The sequence below is a fragment of the Amphiura filiformis genome, chromosome 5 (genome assembly GCF_039555335.1).
Source record: "Amphiura filiformis chromosome 5, Afil_fr2py, whole genome shotgun sequence".
NCBI lineage: Eukaryota > Metazoa > Echinodermata > Ophiuroidea > Amphilepidida > Amphiuridae > Amphiura > Amphiura filiformis.
Genome location: NC_092632.1, coordinates 29984760 through 30002952, shown reverse-complemented (window position 1 = coordinate 30002952; position 18193 = coordinate 29984760). Strand labels below are relative to the sequence as shown.

At 38.6% G+C, this 18193-nt stretch overlaps 1 protein-coding gene across 1 annotated transcript; it reads left to right on the top strand.

The window, feature by feature from the left end:
- Nucleotides 1–3556: 3556 nt before the first annotated feature.
- LOC140152123 (sodium-dependent multivitamin transporter-like) lies at nucleotides 3557–17767 on the top strand. The gene is made up of 6 exons (XM_072174419.1): nucleotides 3557–3689; nucleotides 5304–5523; nucleotides 6694–6811; nucleotides 12283–12350; nucleotides 16840–16994; nucleotides 17614–17767. The coding sequence occupies exons 1-6, from the start codon at nucleotides 3559–3561 to the stop codon at nucleotides 17765–17767; spliced, it is 846 nt and encodes a 281-aa protein (XP_072030520.1). The 5' UTR covers nucleotides 3557–3558.
- Nucleotides 17768–18193: the final 426 nt, after the last annotated feature.

Genomic DNA, 18193 nt, shown 5'->3' with positions numbered 1-18193 from the left:
CATAGATTAATGCGTTGTAATTTCGTTCTGGTGCACCAGAACGAAATTCAAATTTCACAATATCTTTGCTAAACGAATTAATCTGCTAGAAATATTTTGTACATAAACATTATGTAGCCAGAGGTTTCCAGTGATATAAAAATCTCAACTTTTTTTGAGAAAAGTGGGGGATGAGGCTGTGGATCACGAAATGCCCTTTTAATGCTTTCTCTCCCCCACCAGCTCCAAGTACAGATAAAATACAAAAAACTGAAAAAGAAAAATGCTGCTGCCACCAGATATAGGCTTAGTAAAACAGCGTTATGTTTGAAAGCTGTCCTCAGATCGATGCGTCAAGTTTCCAGTCCATCGCACTACGTGCTCTCTATTATTAGTCCATGTCGATAATATCAAGACAGAGATTGCGTCTGACGTCATCTGTCAAAAGTCGTTGATGATGATTTGCTAAACCCGGCGGTAAACCGGGCGCCTTATTTTAAGCTTATTGTTAATTTTGCACCTTCAAACATACAAACCATCTCAAAAGTTAGGTCTTTATAGTAGGAAACTTTCTTTCGCGACGGCACCATGTCAACAACGCCTAGAAAAGTTGCTTTTTGCCTTGTAAAAGTACGTAATTTTTCGCCATTTCCTGCTATCAGCATGGAAGCAGGTCGATTCGGACCCAAACCAATTACTTCGTCCACAGTTGACTTGGCCATAATGCCAATTCATGAATTTGGTCCCAAGCTAAGTCAGCCACAAACCAATTCGATATTGACCAAATGGATAAACGATTTAATATGTTAATGAATATAATGTGACCGTCCATCACGAAACAGCTGTAAAGTCGGCTCGCGGTCAATTTTGTTTTATTTCGTGTTTAGAAAATATATCATAAGCTTTAAAATGAAAAATCATTTGACTCCAAACGATATCCAGAAGTAAAAAAAAAGAGGGTTAAGTACACAACGTACAAAAAAGTGACTATATCACATTAACCGATGATCCTACAGATATGCGACCACTGACCTTTTTCTCTGCCGAAAGCAGTATGTATTGGAATTGGAACCTGAAACACGACTATTGGGTGGAATTTAACCAAATTGCCATGACAAATCATTCTGTCAAGTACTCTAATATTAATAGCGCTTAGGTTTGGGCTACCTTTTCCATGTTGCCACGAAGTTTTTACAGTACAAAATGCTCCATGTGTCTGCATGTCAGGCTAATGAATTATGCATTAGAATAGCCGTATGACAAGGACGGTACATACGGGGTTGTAGTAAAATGTTTGCCTTGAAGAGTGATTATAAACAATGTTTGCCTTGATTCTGGACTTTGAAAAGAATATAAAGCTTTGAATATGTAAAGTTAGGGATTTCTGTAGGGATATTTAGAGGGTCTGCACCCCGCCTTACACAAATGTCGATTTTTTAGAACGGCACCTAAATAGTTAAGCCTGAGACGAATATTTAGGGGAGACCGGGGCAAAGTGGAACACGGGGCAAAGCGGAATACCCCCCATTAACTTTTGTATATGCGGCCCTCAATCGCCAAGCTCATGTAATAAGAACATCACACTCATGCAGCATAATTTGTGACCGGAGGTGATCGAGTGTTCCTACGTTGTGCACTTAACCCTCTATCTTTTTAACCAAATATCCTAGAGAGTCGTGCGATATGGCGAATTTTTCCTCTGGTCATAAGGAACAAAAAGGTCTGTGGTCGTATCTGTAGGACCATTGGTTAATAAGATATAGTCACTCTTTTTAATTTTGTGCACTTAATCATCTATCTTTTTAACCAATTATCCTAGAGAGTCGTGCTATATGTCAAACCTTTCCTCTGGTCATAAGGAACAAAAAAGTCAGCCGTCGCGTATCTGTACGATCATTGGTTAATGAGATATAGTCATTTATTGTACTTTGTGCACGTATCTCTGTATCTTTTTAACAAAATATCCTAGAGAGCCGTGCGATATGTCAAACTTTTCGTCTGGTCATAAGGAACAAAAAAGTCAGCGGTCGCGTATCTGTACGATCATTGGTTAATGAGATATAGTAATTTATTGTACTTTGTGCACTTAACTCTGTATCTTTAATCAAATATCCTACAGAGTCTAGTCGTGCGATATGTCGAACTTTTTAACCAATTATCCTAGAGAGTCCTGCTAAATGTCAAACTTTTCCTCTGGTCATAAGGAACAAAAAAGTCACCGGTCGCGTATCTGTACGATCATTGGTTAATGAGATATAGTCATTTTTTCTACTTTGTGCACTAGTATTCATTTCAGTGTCTCTGGTTGTATAATGTAATTTAACCGGGCGATGTCGGTGTGCCCCGATTGAACACATATCTCGAGGCTAGGAAATAATATACAAATATTAATTGTCTATGAGTGTGATGGTCGAAATATAATCACGAAGTGAAGATGGATTGTTCCATTCCACGAGCCGGAACGGCGAGTGGAATGGAACAATACATCTTTCACCGAGTGATTATATTTCGACCATTACACGAATTTAAGACAGTTAATATTTGTTTTAAATCACTCATGCATAAATTCTATTACTAAAATACTATTTAATGTAGGAAGTACATTTTTTCATCAACATAACACCATGTTTTGCCGTGATATACTTCACATTTTGGGGTCCACCTCATAACTAAATCGGCGATTCCAAGAGTCAGCGAACGGCTTGGCGCAGGCGCACTACGGCAGAGCACTATGATGGTAAAGACTATCACACGGAGAGGGTGATGGTAAAAATGATAAATGGTAATCAACCAATGAACTGTCTAGAATTTATGTATGAGTGATATAATTCCTAATATAGACCCTATGCAATAAACCAACCGGAACGGTATAACAATTGAAATGGCAGACATGTTGGAGGACAGTTCTAAGATAGCTTAAGATGACAGAGGGGCAGGTCTCTAGATCGATTCCACAACCATTCATACCTATTCTCTGTTTTATTGTATTATCATGCGAATTGCCCTGTGGTACCTTACGGAGGACAGAACTTTATTTAAATGAGGATGACTCTGTCATGAGTGACGTAGTATTGCATACCCTCTATACCCTCGTTTGTATGCCTTTTTCTAATCCTGCCACACATGACACGGACTATTTAGCCTTGCAGTGAGACTGTACAATGGTGTATTCTGTTCTGTGATTGGTTCAACAACGTGACTCTTAATAATTAATAAATTATCCATGACGTGTTGCTGTCCTCAACATCGGTATAGACCGTTTGTACGGAGTGTCCTATCTCATTATTCATATTAATCATTATCTCTGACATCAGCACACGGTACAAAGAATCAAAACACAGCGGCACTTTCAGGCTATACAATCAACGGGCTTCGTTCTTTTGGAATCAGTGTTTCTTATACTCTATCAAACTCAGGTCTGTCAACTGAATTAAATGTAGGCCTGAATTAAATGTAGGCCTACTAATATTTAGTCAAGCTCACATGTTATTACGAGTATCCTTAAGGCCTTGGTGCTTCACTATAATTATTCTGCATACAGTGAACCAGAGCTGAACTGAACCTCTGTAGACTTAAACGATGGCAAATGCGAATGGCACGCATCCACTAGGTGCAGCTGATTATGCTGTGTTTTCTATTTTTCTGGGTGTTGCAGCTATTACTGGTATTTATCATGGTCTCGCTAAAGGAGGACAACGAACTACATCACGGTATGACTGGTTTTATTTGTAAATATATTTTGTTCAATTCAGAGCATACTGCAGTTACTGTCCGTTTTCCTATACACAATACACAGTGCTCTTTCCCATTGACGCGTGACCTTTACAAATAGCCCTACGTTAACAGTATGGGGATATGACTAGTTAACGTCGCTGTGTGAAAAATAACCGGCCAATATTAAAAGTACTCTTCTAAAGTTTTAGAAAATATAGTTTTTAACATGTCCTAAATTTTAGCTAATTTAGATGTTTGGAAATATTCGTACTTTGGTGTTTTAGTTAATGTTATAGGTAATAGTACATTGCCTAGTTAACGTCACTGTGTGAAAAATAACCGGCCAATATTAAAAGTACTCTTCTAAAATTCTAGACAATATAGTTTTGTAACATGTCCTAAATTTTTAGCTAATTTAGGTGTTTGGAGAGGGTCGTACTTTTGTGTTTTAGGAAGGACATGTAAACGACAGATAACACCAAAAATATGAAGAAATTATTTCCAAACCGTGTTAAGTCAAAAATCATTATGTTGCTCATTTTCAAGAATGCTGGTTTACAAAAAGCACGCCATTGTCTGATTTCGTGAACAAAGCCACACATAACATTGTTTCCTTTCGTTTCCTTTATAATCGGTTACCCAACTGAAGCTATGAATACCAGCTTTATTGCGATATCGCACATGAAAACAGTCACTTGTGCACAACCAGAGAAGATCCGATTTAATCAGTTGAGCTGTTTCAATGAGTGTTATCTTGGTTTAATAGCTTTTAATGGGGTTAAGTCCTGCAAAGGTCGAGATGAATTCTACTGTAGACATGACTGCATCATGGAGAACTGGTATTAAGAAGATTTAACGAGTTATTAAAAGCCTGTTCAGTGATTTGCTCATCCGGAGGATCGTCAGAATTCAGATATTGGCACCATTGTTAGTGTCATAGATGAGCATATGATAGCCTGCTTGTGGTTTAGCCAAAAATAAGACATTTTACATGAATATGTAATTTCAGAAATTAAAGACGTTTTGGAGTAAAACTCGTAGTCTAATGAATGACTGACTGGAAAACAATTTGTGAGCCATCAAAAAACAAACCTTTTATATCAATTGTAAATTTAGCCTTGTGATTGCTTTCTCCTTTTTTGTATTGTACTACAAACAGATTAAAGAAATATAATTTCGCCATTTATCAGACCAGGGCAGTTTAAATATTTAAAGCCCTTTTTGGTGAACATGTTGGCGAATCTTGCATGACACAAAAACTGTTTTGTTATATTATCGATACCTTGATGTGGAGCGTTATTTTTGGGCATAACTACCTTCATTATTTCTAACTTTCTGGCACTCGCTATCCCACTTCAATTTCACTCCAAATTGAAGCTGCTAAAAATATTTCAAAACCGAGGTTTATGGCGTTCAAGTCATTAAATGACAGCTAAATGGATACTGTAACTCGGCTTACTCAGGTTGCATCCGCTATGCCGACACACCGCCAGTCCGAAATTCAACATTGTGCCCCGGGCATGTACAATGTGCTAGTCCTACACGCCGCTAGTTCGAATCTGGAAAACATGAATAAATGAAGTTTTATATTAAATTGATCGGTTTTTTAGATACCTGCTCGCAGATAGAGGAGTTTCCACTCTTCCAGTGGCGATGACTCTGCTGGTTTCCTTTGTATCTCCGGTACTTCTTTTGGGCTTCCCTGCTGAAGTGTATGTCCACGGAGGTGTTATTATCAACAGCATCTTTGGCAAGTTCATCTTATTTCCTGTAATGGCATTCATTTTCGTGCCAGTGTACTATGACTGTAAGCTGACAAGCGCATACGAAGTAAGTTTATCGACGTTATACATTATTTTAATATGCTCTAAAAATAATAAAAAATATTATGAACTTCTGAAGTTGATCATGCAACCGAGGCTCAACTGGCCCCATCGGGACCCAAGTGTGTCTCCGTACTGAGTGACAGATTAAACAACAAACCAGGGATAAGGGCGTGCAGCGTTTTGTAACATAATGTAATCTCCCCAGTATCTTTTAAGCACAGATGTTTAATTCTTATTGCACGGATTTTTAATCTCACTACACGAACGTGCCAGCAGAGACGTTAGAATAGCCCCTGAACCAAACACACAATTCTTGCGAGAGTCAAACAAACGAAGTTGTTTACCTTAAGGGATCTACAATGAGCGTTTATTGCGTTTCGACAGTATTTTTTGTGGGACATGAGAGCACCTCAGACCTATCGAATTGCATTCTGAATACGAAGCATGTCTTTCTGATATCAAATAATTTTCATTTTTGAAAATCACAATATAATACAAATTTTATGACAAATTATAAAATTTGATATTTTTCAAATTTTTGATATATAACAGTCCTCGAAGTAAATTATATAAATCTAATGATATATTTTAAAGTGTATGTAGCAGGGAGGAAAAGCCGACGGTCAATTGAAAATTTGACCTTTCATATTGAAGATATAGATTTTTCCCAAAAAGACCTAATTTTTTTGGTGTTTTTTTTAAAAAATCCATATCTTCAATACGAAAGGTTAAAATTTTCAATTGATCGTCGGCATTTCATCCCACCTACATACACGTTAAGTATAAATCATCAGATTTATAAAGTTTACTTCGAGTACTGTTAAATATCAAAAATATCAATTTTAATGATTTGCCATAAAATGTGTATTAAATTGCGAATTTCAAAAACCAAAATTATTTGATATCAGAATGACATCCTTCGTATTCAGAATGCAATTCGATATGTCTGATGTGCTCTAATGTCCCAAAATAAATACTGTCCAAACGTTCATACCCCAGCCCTTAAATATTATCAATTGTAAAGCAATACTTGGCTCGCGCTCCATAAATCTAAAAATCTTCTTAATGCGAAATAACATTGAACACGTATATAAATATTGTTGTAAAGCTGTTTTAGTATTAAATGTTTTGTTGATATTAATGGCGGCCTAATTTTCTTACATTTTTGCTACAGTACTTGGACAGACGATATAATTTTGTGTTGCGTATTATAGGAGCATGTATTTACATCTTCCAGACTTGTTGTTATATGGCAATCGTCACCTATGCGCCTTCACTAGCAATTGAAGCAGGTAAGCCTAAATGTTTCATCCGCAAATAAAGTTGTTTTTGAAATTTTATGAAATATTATTGTTCGCATACCCGGAAGAACTGTCAAAAGTGACATAGCGTTATTGAGGGGGCATTAAGCAGTCGGGACTGTATTTCGGAAATTTTAAATTGGATTTTTCAAAATGTTCACTTCGATGGGAGAGGGGAAATGCGCATCCCATGCAACTGTGACGCCTACGTCACTGGGCCCACTGGCCTTAAAAATCATATTGGTAAGGATGGGAAATCATGAGCCTTGGACAGTGGACTTCGGGTATATATATAAATGCGCATATATAAATGCGCACGTGACATCTACAAGTCGCCATACCATGTTCAACGATGTAAGGTACCCGGATGTGCACAAATTCCACACGCAAAAGTATAGGCGAAAATGACAGGTTACAAGGAAAATTGGCTTTGCAAAATAGTGGCATTGATTGCAAAGGGCAAAATAATTTGACCCGAAACATAAACTCTTTATTTGGATTTTCCATTACGGAAAAAAATAAATTATGACGGAAAAGCTAGATATAGCTGATTTAAAAAGTTATATTTCATTATTTCCGTGCTAAATGGGCGTGGCAATTGGCCATATTGATGACGAAATGTGATTCTTACTGGCATTAAGGTCAGAACTGGGTAGCTGCCGATGATGTTATTGATAATGTTTGCACGTAGGGATCTTAGGGGGCTGTCATTTTCTTCGGAAGGAAGGGGTCATGGATTTATTTATTTGGGAGTCAAGATAAGTATCCCCCCGTAGTGCCGCCAATGAACATAACTCTGACCCTAATTTTAACTCTAATCATAACGTAAATTGAGTAAACTATAACTTTAGCCCTTTTCGGCATAATGACCCTCTCAAACTAATAGGCTAGATGTCCCCGCCCGACCTCCTCAACTCTAAACTTACTCATTCGCTCGCAAATATACAAAAAAACAAATTCAAAATGTGTTTTTAAGCACCTTTTTGTGTCTCCCATGCTAAATCGGTAATCTGTACACCCTTTGTCACCCTTTGGCGTGCAATTTAGAGTATAAACACGTAGATGACTGTACATGATCTAATCATCCCGGCTGGAAGATGTTGATGAAGACTCGTATACTATACATCACGCTCATACGTTATATGACAATGTGACGTACAATCACGTATGTGATGCGTGGTTTGAGGTTTATTCAGCTAGTAAGTCAGATCCGTCATATACATTATTGTCGGGTATTATATTGTAATTGTATACGTCAATCTTGTTCAGTTTGATTCAACCGGCTTATAAAGTTTTACTTTACACGGAAGGGGAAAGTTAGCAAAAAAACAATTGATTTATGAGTGTAAAAGGGGGGAAGGGGTGATTTTGGGGGAAGGGGAGGGGACAAATAATATTTATAAAATTAGAAGTAAGGCGAGAAAGAGAGAAACCCTGTTCTACGGGCGAACGGACCTTTCAAGTAGGGTCGGTCGGTCGGTTGGTATTTTTTTTTTTTTTTTTTAAATAACCCAAAAAATCACAAAAATCTGTAAATAAATTTCAATTTGAGAAAATACAAAAAAAAAATTGTCCTGAAATTTCCGAAATTTGGGGTCGGCATTCATTTGTACAGGAAAAATTTGTTTCCCAATTTGTTCAAAAGAGAACAGGGTTTTCGTTTTTCGTCGCATAAATAAATAAATAAATAAATAAATAAATAAATAAATAAATAAATAAATAAATAAATAAATAGATAAATAGATAAATAAATAAATAAATAAATAAATAAATAAATAAATAAATAAATAAATAAATAAATAAATAAATAAATAAATAAATAAATAAATAAATAAATAAATAAATAAAAATAAATAAATAAACATTAGTTATGTTTGTACATGGGGGTGCTGTGCAATAATCATGATCCTTTGATATCCATGATTTATCCTTGCAAATTTATAGCATCGAACCTCCTGCCAATGTTCCTTGCCAGTACTAGCCACGAAACAAGGTCACAACTGTAGCCACTCCTTCAATGGTCGCCATTTCAGTGATTGACAGTGATGTAATGCAAATATGGCGCTGGCCATCTGGTCACGTGCGCATTTATATATGCGCATTTATATATACAACCGAAGTCTACTGTTGGATGATCGTAATGATATTTTGTGAATGTGTTTATCAGATTATCATGTGAATTGAATTATCCTGATTAAAATTTTACTCGTTGATGAACTTTTTGTCACATCATATGCCAGGTGATAATCGTTATGATTTGAAAATGTAAAAATTGAATATAAAATTTCAGTTAAATTTTATTGGTAACGAATTTTCTTTTTGTAAGCCCCATTAACTTTGTGTCATATAATACCAGGTCAGTTGATCGTCATGGTTTGTGATTCTTATATCAAATCGTCGTTTCATATGGATTAAATTGAAATACATGAACTTGCTCAGTCGCCTCCATTCATAAAATCAATAAGATAATTAAATGCCCAAAGCTAACGTTAAATAGGGCGCCTCCGCCTAATAAACTTTGTGCCGCATCATTTAACATACCAGGTGATGGTCGTTATTATTTGCAATTGTGTATTATAAACCACCATTTAAAGTTATTTTATGATTATATGCCGAATTGAACCTGCCACAAAATATGGGTGCTCGAATTTCTTGCTCCCTCCGAAGATGTAAGGGCCATATAGATGAATAATTGACGTCAATGTTTATCAACAAAGGCAAGGGACCGGTATATCGATTTGCTTGAGTGAACCGTATGCAACCCTGCATTATTCAATAGCCTTATTGTGATGTGGCGGGAGTTTAAAAACACGAGCCATGATCATAATATGATGCCAGGCAAAATACAATGAAAAGTGTGATGATGCGTGCGCATACTGCCAGGCATTGACGTCAGAAGTCAACTCATCTATATATTTGACGCAGAATATTCGCTTAATAATTCGTTATTCAATCCATTTTAATTAATATTTTCTTCTAGCGAATATTTGTTGACGGAAAATCAATTATATGTCGAATGTCTGGTGGAAATATATTATAGATTTTATCAAACATTCGTTTGAAGGTAAACATGATTGCAGAATGGGAGTAGATTACGAAGCCATGGTGCATCGTGAATATTCGACGTAAAATAAAAACTACAGGGACCTCAACTGAACTAATTGGGTGTTGCCTGATTTTATGGGTGCAATTTATGGCGAATAACCGAATTAAAATGTGTATCATCAAGTCAACGCCCGGAAGGGTATTTAGTAGTTTTGAACAGAAATAATCAAAACTTTAATCGTAGGCCTCTTTTTCGAATCCCAGCCGCACACTCAATACAAAATGAAATGCCCTGGGGCATCAACGTCATTAAAGCAATACTGTGTGATTTTGTGATGTGCCCTGAGTAATTTAATTTGATTATCTTTGTTTACAATTAAAATCTATTTTATGAGACATTTTAGCGATTCCCCTTTCTTGCATCAACTTGATCAAATCATTTTTAATTTTGGATTATATGGGAATTCCCCTAGAGATTGCAAAGTAAAGATGATGTCACAGGATTCCCCTCAGGAAGTGATGTCAGGGGATTCCCCTCAGGAAATGATGTCATGTGAAAGGTTAATGTTATAATTAAGGCTTGGGGATTTCCAAGATCACATTTGGCTATTAATATTTGGGATTTCCCCCTGCTTGGTATATAATAAGAAAATGTAAACACAATTGTCACAGTTGATAGTGTTGATCTGGGCTAGCTAGCTAATATGCTTACAGTCCAATTCCTTCAAAGAAAGGAAATTGCAAACCAGAAATATTTGATGTAGTCAAAGTACTACTATTTGCCAGTGTTGTCGGAGAAAATCTAGAATACGTCAAAGAACGTACTTCTTCCAAGAAAGGAAATATGTGACGTGTCATGTCAAAAGGAGACACTTTTGGGCAGGATCGTAAACGGAGAAATAGCCAAAAATCTGCCTGGGGTTGATTTTTTCACAATTTGGGTTTATTGCGAATTTATGATGTTAATTATGTTAAAAATATTGTCTGATAGTTTCAGACCGAAATATATCTGGCATCTTGTATTTTTTGAGACATTTTTCAAGGTAATTCCTACTCTCAACATTGTCAATAATATTTTTAAAGGCCGATATCTCAATTTCCAATTTTATAATACCATAACTTACGAACTCAATATCTTCGCTTAGGAATGTCCGATTTCATTGGGGAAACGGCGTTGTGGATCAAAATATCTCTATATTTAAGATATGTAAAAACCTCAAAACTGATAACCTGCCCAAAAGTGTCTCCTTTTGACATGACACGTCACATATATTCTTCTGTCGACTTGCTGAAGTCTGGTATTTTGATTCAACGCAACTGTCAAAATAAGTGGGGACAACTGCATCGCAGTCCTGCTTCCTGAGGATATTGTGTGAAAGGTGGAAATAGCACCAAGTTTGGAGAAAAGCAGCGCAAGGAGTTTAGTATAGGAGAACGGCGCAAGGAGTAAGGAGATTTGGAGAACTGCGCAAGGAGTTTAGTATAGGAGAACGGCGCAAGGAGTTTAGTATTTGGATTTTATATGCAAGGATTTGTAAATGTAAGTGTACAACGGACTTCGCTGATTTTCGCAGGACAAGTGAATAAGGATATATTACATCAGTCGTCCAGAACATTGCAAGAACTTTATGATCACCAAGAAGAATAATTCTGGCTAAGTGCTAAATAGATAAAGAGTAATTATATTTGATTATTGTGTATGTGCATTTGTTGTCATATATTGTATCAATAATAACGTGCTTTCAATTAAAGACTTAGATTTTGTTAGCTTAATCAAACAGTGTATTTGTGTTGTGCATTCGTGTGAGTTCGGGTAAAAGGTGATTTTGGCCTTGAGTCAAGTACGACTCGTAACAATTTGCACTGATCACAGAATTCCTTTTAATTTTGAGCCAAACAAATGAAGTATAACGAAACAAAATTGCGATTTCATTCCAGCGCCTACGATGCGTGTATACGCTCGCCGATCGTATTACATGTAATACTGCACGGAGCATTTCGCCTGACGTGTGTGTACACATAAGCAAGCACTCGCTCGGTGAACTCTGAATAAAAACGGGTATCCCCGGTTTTAATATAAAAAGTTAATTTTACTGTTATTAAATTACTTCAGACTTAGTCTTTTACGTGGTATTTTAGTACACCACTGGGCATTATAATTATGCAAAAAGTAGAAATCCGAGTCAAATTCAGTGAGGGCGTCGCTGTGAAGCAAATCACACATTATGGCTTTAAATGGCCTTTATTAGTATATTGGATGTAACAATATTCTTTCTAAATTTCTAAGATTAAGTATGGAGACAAATCTGACTCAAGATTGAAATATTCGATCTGATAATTTAGAATTGCTTAGATTGATTTTGAATCAAAGGAATTCAGAGAGTTCATATTTCAAACAAACTCTATTTTCTTATCAGTTACCGGTTTCGCCTTTTGGAAGAGTATCTTGATAACAGGAATAGTGTGCATATTCTACACTGCTATGGTGAGTTTTAGAAACAGGTGTTTTATCGGTGTTTCTTGTCGAACTCGAAACGAAAAGAAAGAGAGTCGACTGACCTCTAACGGTTAACGGTAGGCCTTGATTATTTCCAGGATCTGTGATTATTTAAACTACTTAATGCAGACTACCGAAATGGTACCAAAATATCATTGGTTTCAGTGTCTAAACTTTCAGTGTATAATATAAAACATACAAACTTACAGTTATGCAGTCAAGTTAGTATCTATAATAAATTACTGAATCGCTTGCCCCCGGCCCGCCAAAAATCTCCCCCCCCCCCCCTATACATGCCAAATTTTTGGAAGAAGCGGCATAATCACATACGATATAGATCATCATCATCATCAGTCGGCTGCGGAGCAGGCGACTACAAGCTTTCTCCAACTATTGCGATCTTGGGCAAGCGAAACAATTTTGTTTGGCTGCAACATCCCTTCAGTATCTCCCAGGAGGTGCTGGACATACTGTAAGTACAGTGTGCGCGGCCGTCCCGGTTTCCTCTTCCCATGTGGTGGAATGTAAAGGGCATATTCTTTCACAGGCTCGTCGTCTTCAAGACGCAGTATATGGCCGAGAAATTTGAGTTGATGAATCTTGACTCTGGCAACCAGTGGAGTGGTGTTGGTCAGATTGTAGATGGTTTCATTTGGAATCCGATCCACACGCTTGATGTTTAACATGACTCTGTAGCAAGATGTTGCAAAGGCATTGATTTTGTTTTCCATGTCCTTGGTGATTACCCATGACTCACACCCGTACAGAAAGACAGTAACGCAAGTTGTCTGAAACAGCTTGATTTTTGTTTCGATTGGCAGGGATGGGCTTCTCCAAAGGCGTTCCAGTTTCCAGAAAGCTGCCCAGGCTAGTGCTTTTTCTTCTTTTAGGTCTCCAGCACTAGAGCCCATCTTGAACCCAAGTACTTAAAGTCTGTGACATGGTTGATGGTACTACCATAGACTTCAAGTGCTGGTTGGGCGTTACAGTTTGCAGTCATATATTCTGTCTTAGGTGCGCTGATGACAAGGCCTAGATCTGCTGCTGCAGTTGCAGTCCTAGTACGCTGCGACTGGGCCCGGGCTGTGGAAGATTCCAACAGGGCAATATCATCAGCAAAATTCAGGTCATTCAGCATCCTAGCAGGATACCTGCTTGACCGACGTGGGTAGGTAACAATTCCAGCGTCAATTCCAGAAGTTGATTTCTTCAGAAGGTAATCTACCAGGATAATGAACAGGAATGGCGCTAACACATCACCCTGAAGCACTCCAGTTGTTACTTGGAAAGGCTCTGAGACCATAACGGCACTATTGGAGTCCTTGTAGAGCACCTGGATGGCATTTACCACAACCTTTGGTATTCCATAATGCCGCAGCACTGAAAACATGACGGACCTGTTGATGGAGTCAAAGGCTTTTTGAAGTCCACAAAAGTGACTGTCAAGGGAAGTTGGTACTCCTTGAAGCCTTCCATGATCCTCCTCAAAATGTGTATTTGCTGAGCACAGCTGCGACCTGATCTAAAGCCAGCCTGGTTGCTTCTCAGAAGAGGATCAATGTGAGGTCGGATCCTATTCAAAAGGATCTTGTTGTACACTTTTGCGGCAATGGACATAAGCGAAATACCACGGTAGTTTGTCATGAGAGAGAGGTCGCCTTTCTTTGGTAGAGGAATGATGACATTTGTGACCCATTGACGTGGCGGTGTCAGCGTTGAGAATACTTCCATGCAGAATTTGAGAATCATATCAATCATGCTATCCCCTCCTCCCTGAAGTGCTTCAGCAGTTATAGCACAGTCCAATGCTGCTGCCTTGTTGGTCCTCATGGCTGTTATTGCTTTGACTACTTCTTCACGAGTTGGGGGCTCAGTGATGATAGGAAGATCTTCAACAGCTGGTGCAGGAAGGTCTGACGCTGCTGTGCCACTGTCGTTGTTAAGGAGTGAGCTAAAATATTCCTTCCATTCCTCAAGCAGTTCATGGTCACTGGTTGGGGCTGTGCCATCCCTCTTTTTGACTTTCACCCCTTTCCTTGAGTTCTTCCCAGAAAGCGAGTGTATGATTTTCCAGGTGGTGGTGTAATTCCCCATCTCGTCGGCCAGCTTCAGGTCTTCCATCTGCTTATTGAGGGTAGCAAGCTCGTCAGCTTTATAAGAGTTGTTAAGGCTGGTGTTCAAGTTCCTCCATCTTTCTTTAGCTTGACGAGACTTTGAAATGGAGTACCGCTTTTTGGCTTCATCCCTTCAAGTTAAAGTCTGATGGTTGAATCTGATACCCAACTTGGCAGTCCGCATGGCTCTTGCTTTCCAATAACTTTCTCAGCAACTTCACGAACCGCTGTTTCAAAAGTCTCATACCTATCAGAGATGGGTGTGGCATCATCCATGCTCAAGACCTGGAATCTGTTTGATAGCTCCAGCTGAAATTCCTCCTTTGTATCAGGATCTTGCAACTTCTTCCAGCTGAATTTTGGTCTCTTGCAAGGTTTTCCTTTGCTTGTTCGCAGACTGGCAGCTAGACGGACGCTCACAATACGGTGATCGGAGTCCACTTCTACTGAGTTGTATGCTCGACAGTTGCGGAGAGAATTTACCCATTTGCTGTTTATTAGAATGTGATCTAACTGTGCATGGGTTGATGCAGCTGGATGGGTCCAAGTCCAGAGACGGTTGCTGGGTTGGGGGAATCTCATCTGGGCTGGTCTGAGATTGTACTCCTGGCAAGTGTTGACCAGGCGCTCACCATTGTCATTTGTTGAATCATGGTAGCAGTATGGACCAATGACCCAAGGATGCGAAAGATGACTATCTGCTCCTATTCTGGCATTAAAATCGCCGAGGATGAGATGGATGTTGTGCCTTTTCATACCATCCAGGTGGTCAGATAGTGATGAATAGAATTCCTCCTTGTCAGAAGATGTTGAGCACTCAGTGGGTGCATATACAACAGTGATGCTAAGCTGTGGGTTACCATGGAATGTTACAAATAGTATCCTCTCGGAAACAGCTTCAACACTCTTAAGACATCGGTGATTGTGCTTGGACATGACCAGACCCACTCCTCCATGTCTTTGCTTGGTAGCAGAACTGAATAATAAAACCCAGTTCCTATCGTCTGACCAAAGTTCATCAGTTGGGCTTGGTGTAATGAGACGATGTTCTTGAATTCCGGCAATGTCAATACCTGCATCAGCACAGCCCATGAATAGCTGATGGATTTTCCCTTGTTGATTAACAGTACGGACATTATAAGTAGATATTACAAGAGGTTTGAAGGTAGACAGGCGACAATAATCAGGGCCAACAGTTCGTGGTGGTGTGCCGAGTTCCCGCTGGTCCGTCATGGAGTCAACAGTAGACTGCCGCTCATCTACCCTCGGTATTTTGAAGATTTGCTTGTAGTTTTCGTAATCGTGGGTTTTGCTGGGAATTATTTAGTCCAGTCCCAACAGCTTTACGGATGATCAGCCCTGTTTCAGCTTCTTTTCTGGACACACAGCAGCCGAGATCTACCAATATGTAGTAGTTCGCCCCTGATCTGGAACATGTTGGCCAGTGTTGGAAGGTTGACCAATGATGACATGTTCAACACCAGCCTAATGACCGTTGAGAAGTAAGTCTTCCTCTTCCGCTCTTTGGCCCATGATGAAAATTTGAAGCCATTGGGATAGGCTACTCCAATATGAAGAGGATCACTACCGTCCTTGACCCCTTAGAATACTCAGACAAATGAAGAAGGAGCTTGATGCTCATGGCATGAGACCTTGGAAATAAACTAGCCCTACCAGAAAAACAGCACCTGATCTTACCGCACTGTTCTCCAGCAGTTTAAGGACAAAGTCCGGCCGGAACATAACTCACAAGTGCTCTTGAAAGACCTGGTATTAAACCTAACCTAACAAATGCCATGAACACCAAGATATGAGTAACTAGAAGGAGAAAGAACGAAAGAACTCTCATCATGATTTTGTCGCTGGCTGTACTGTCTACATCGTTACAGTGTAGCAAAAACAAATGGCCAAGACATTTGAACATACTGGCCGTTGAACCTGATGGTTTCCTCCGCCCTAAAGCTGGCATGTTCAGCAACTGAGCTAGGGAGGCAGAGGGCGCTCATTTCCTCACTCTAGTAAAATACCAGCCCGCACCTGGGAGCACCCAAGGGAAATCCAACACCAGAAACAGCATGTTAAACGCTGATTCTTTGCAACCAGGGTTGCAGGTGTTGGCAAAGGTAATTTTCAGCTCCCCGACACTGCAGCAGTGTCTCCCTTGTATATAGAATGCCTTTATTAAAATAGTTAACTAATTCATATATTGCCGAATCGCATTCAATATCTAAATTATTATTATCTTTAGGAAAGAGGAAATAACCACTTAGGTATATTATATAACTCATGTATAAACATCTCGACATAAAATAAATATTAATTGAATAAAATACTTTTCCTTTTGTTACCTGTCATGTCTGTAGGGTGGCTTAAAAGCAGTGATATGGACTGATGTTATTATGTTTTTTGTAATGTTTGGTACTACCATCATGGTGCTTATTATGGGAAGTATAAGAGCAGGCGGCTTTTCTTATGTATGGCAGTTCAATAAAGAACAAGGACGCTTAAATCTAGGATAGTAAGTACTGAAATAAAGTTGAATAATTATAATTATATTCGTACATATTTCTTTTCGGAAACAAAATGGCAGATCATTCGCAACTTATGTGAAATTACGATGGTACATTTGTTTTGTTTTGTTTTGTGTTCTTTCTTCATTTGCCTGGGTTACTCAATCAGTGGATGTTTTATTAAAGGTATCCTTTGCTTGTATCCTCTGATTAAATGCTTGTAACTTTACGTACGTTACGACGATACATGCCGTTACAACGTTGCGTAAATAATGACGGAGACTGCATACTGCTCACAACTATAGGCACAGACTGCTCACACCTAGCTTCGCGGCAGGTGTTCTGTTCAATTCCTAGCACACCAAGGCTGCATTGATTGCAAATTTATTTGCTCCATTCACACATTAACCTCTTCTGACAGTGAATGAAATTTGCCCAGCGTGATGTCACGGTTACAACTTCGGTGGAACGTATAATAACAGAAACAGATACTATTCTCGTTTATAGAGATGACATATGTTCGAGGTAATGACTTGATTTTACGATTCATTCAAATATTGTGGTTTACCAGCGTGCTTGTTATTATTACCTTTGATGTTATTAAATCATAAAATTGTATCATTCCAGTTGTCCAATAGATGTTACTGAGCGAATAACCTTACCAAACGCTATCGCTCAATCTGCTTTTGGGACAATGTCTTTGTGGGCAGTCAGTCAGACAGGTGTCCAACGATTCTTGGCTGCAAAAAGTAAAAAACAAGCACAAATGTACGTATCCTAATTCTAATGATATTTTCAAAAACAATTATTGTCAATGTTCTTGCATACGCATCAGGTGAATCGGCGATGTTGTCTGCATACGGATGAATACCGGAAGTGGCTATAGAACTATCCCGTGGCCGTGAACATGATGAAGCACTGTTCCATTATAAGCTATTATAGCATAGACAGTACTCTCTACTGTCTATCCACAGATTATCAGAAGACACTGTGGAAAACTGTCACGGGGGACGTCTATAATTGAACAGCAGCGCCTTACGAGAGCACGGCTTTCCGCGTCAAAGAACAACATGGTCAAAGAAAAATTAATAACGCCGCCCTGTATAGTCATTATAGAACAAATGGATAGTTATCTCATTGGTTTATATAGTTACCTAGGATTCGTCGTTATTAGAGCTTTGGACTACATGCCCAGATTCGAACCCTA

Coding starts and splice junctions, on each gene's coding strand:
- LOC140152123 (XM_072174419.1), top strand. CDS start 3,559: ATGGCAAATGCGAATGGCACGCATCCACTAGGTGCAGCTGATTATGCT. Junction 3,690..5,303: donor GGACAACGAACTACATCACG/GTATGACTGGTT, acceptor TCGGTTTTTTAG/ATACCTGCTCGCAGATAGAG. Junction 16,995..17,613: donor GGACGCTTAAATCTAGGATA/GTAAGTACTGAA, acceptor GTATCATTCCAG/TTGTCCAATAGATGTTACTG.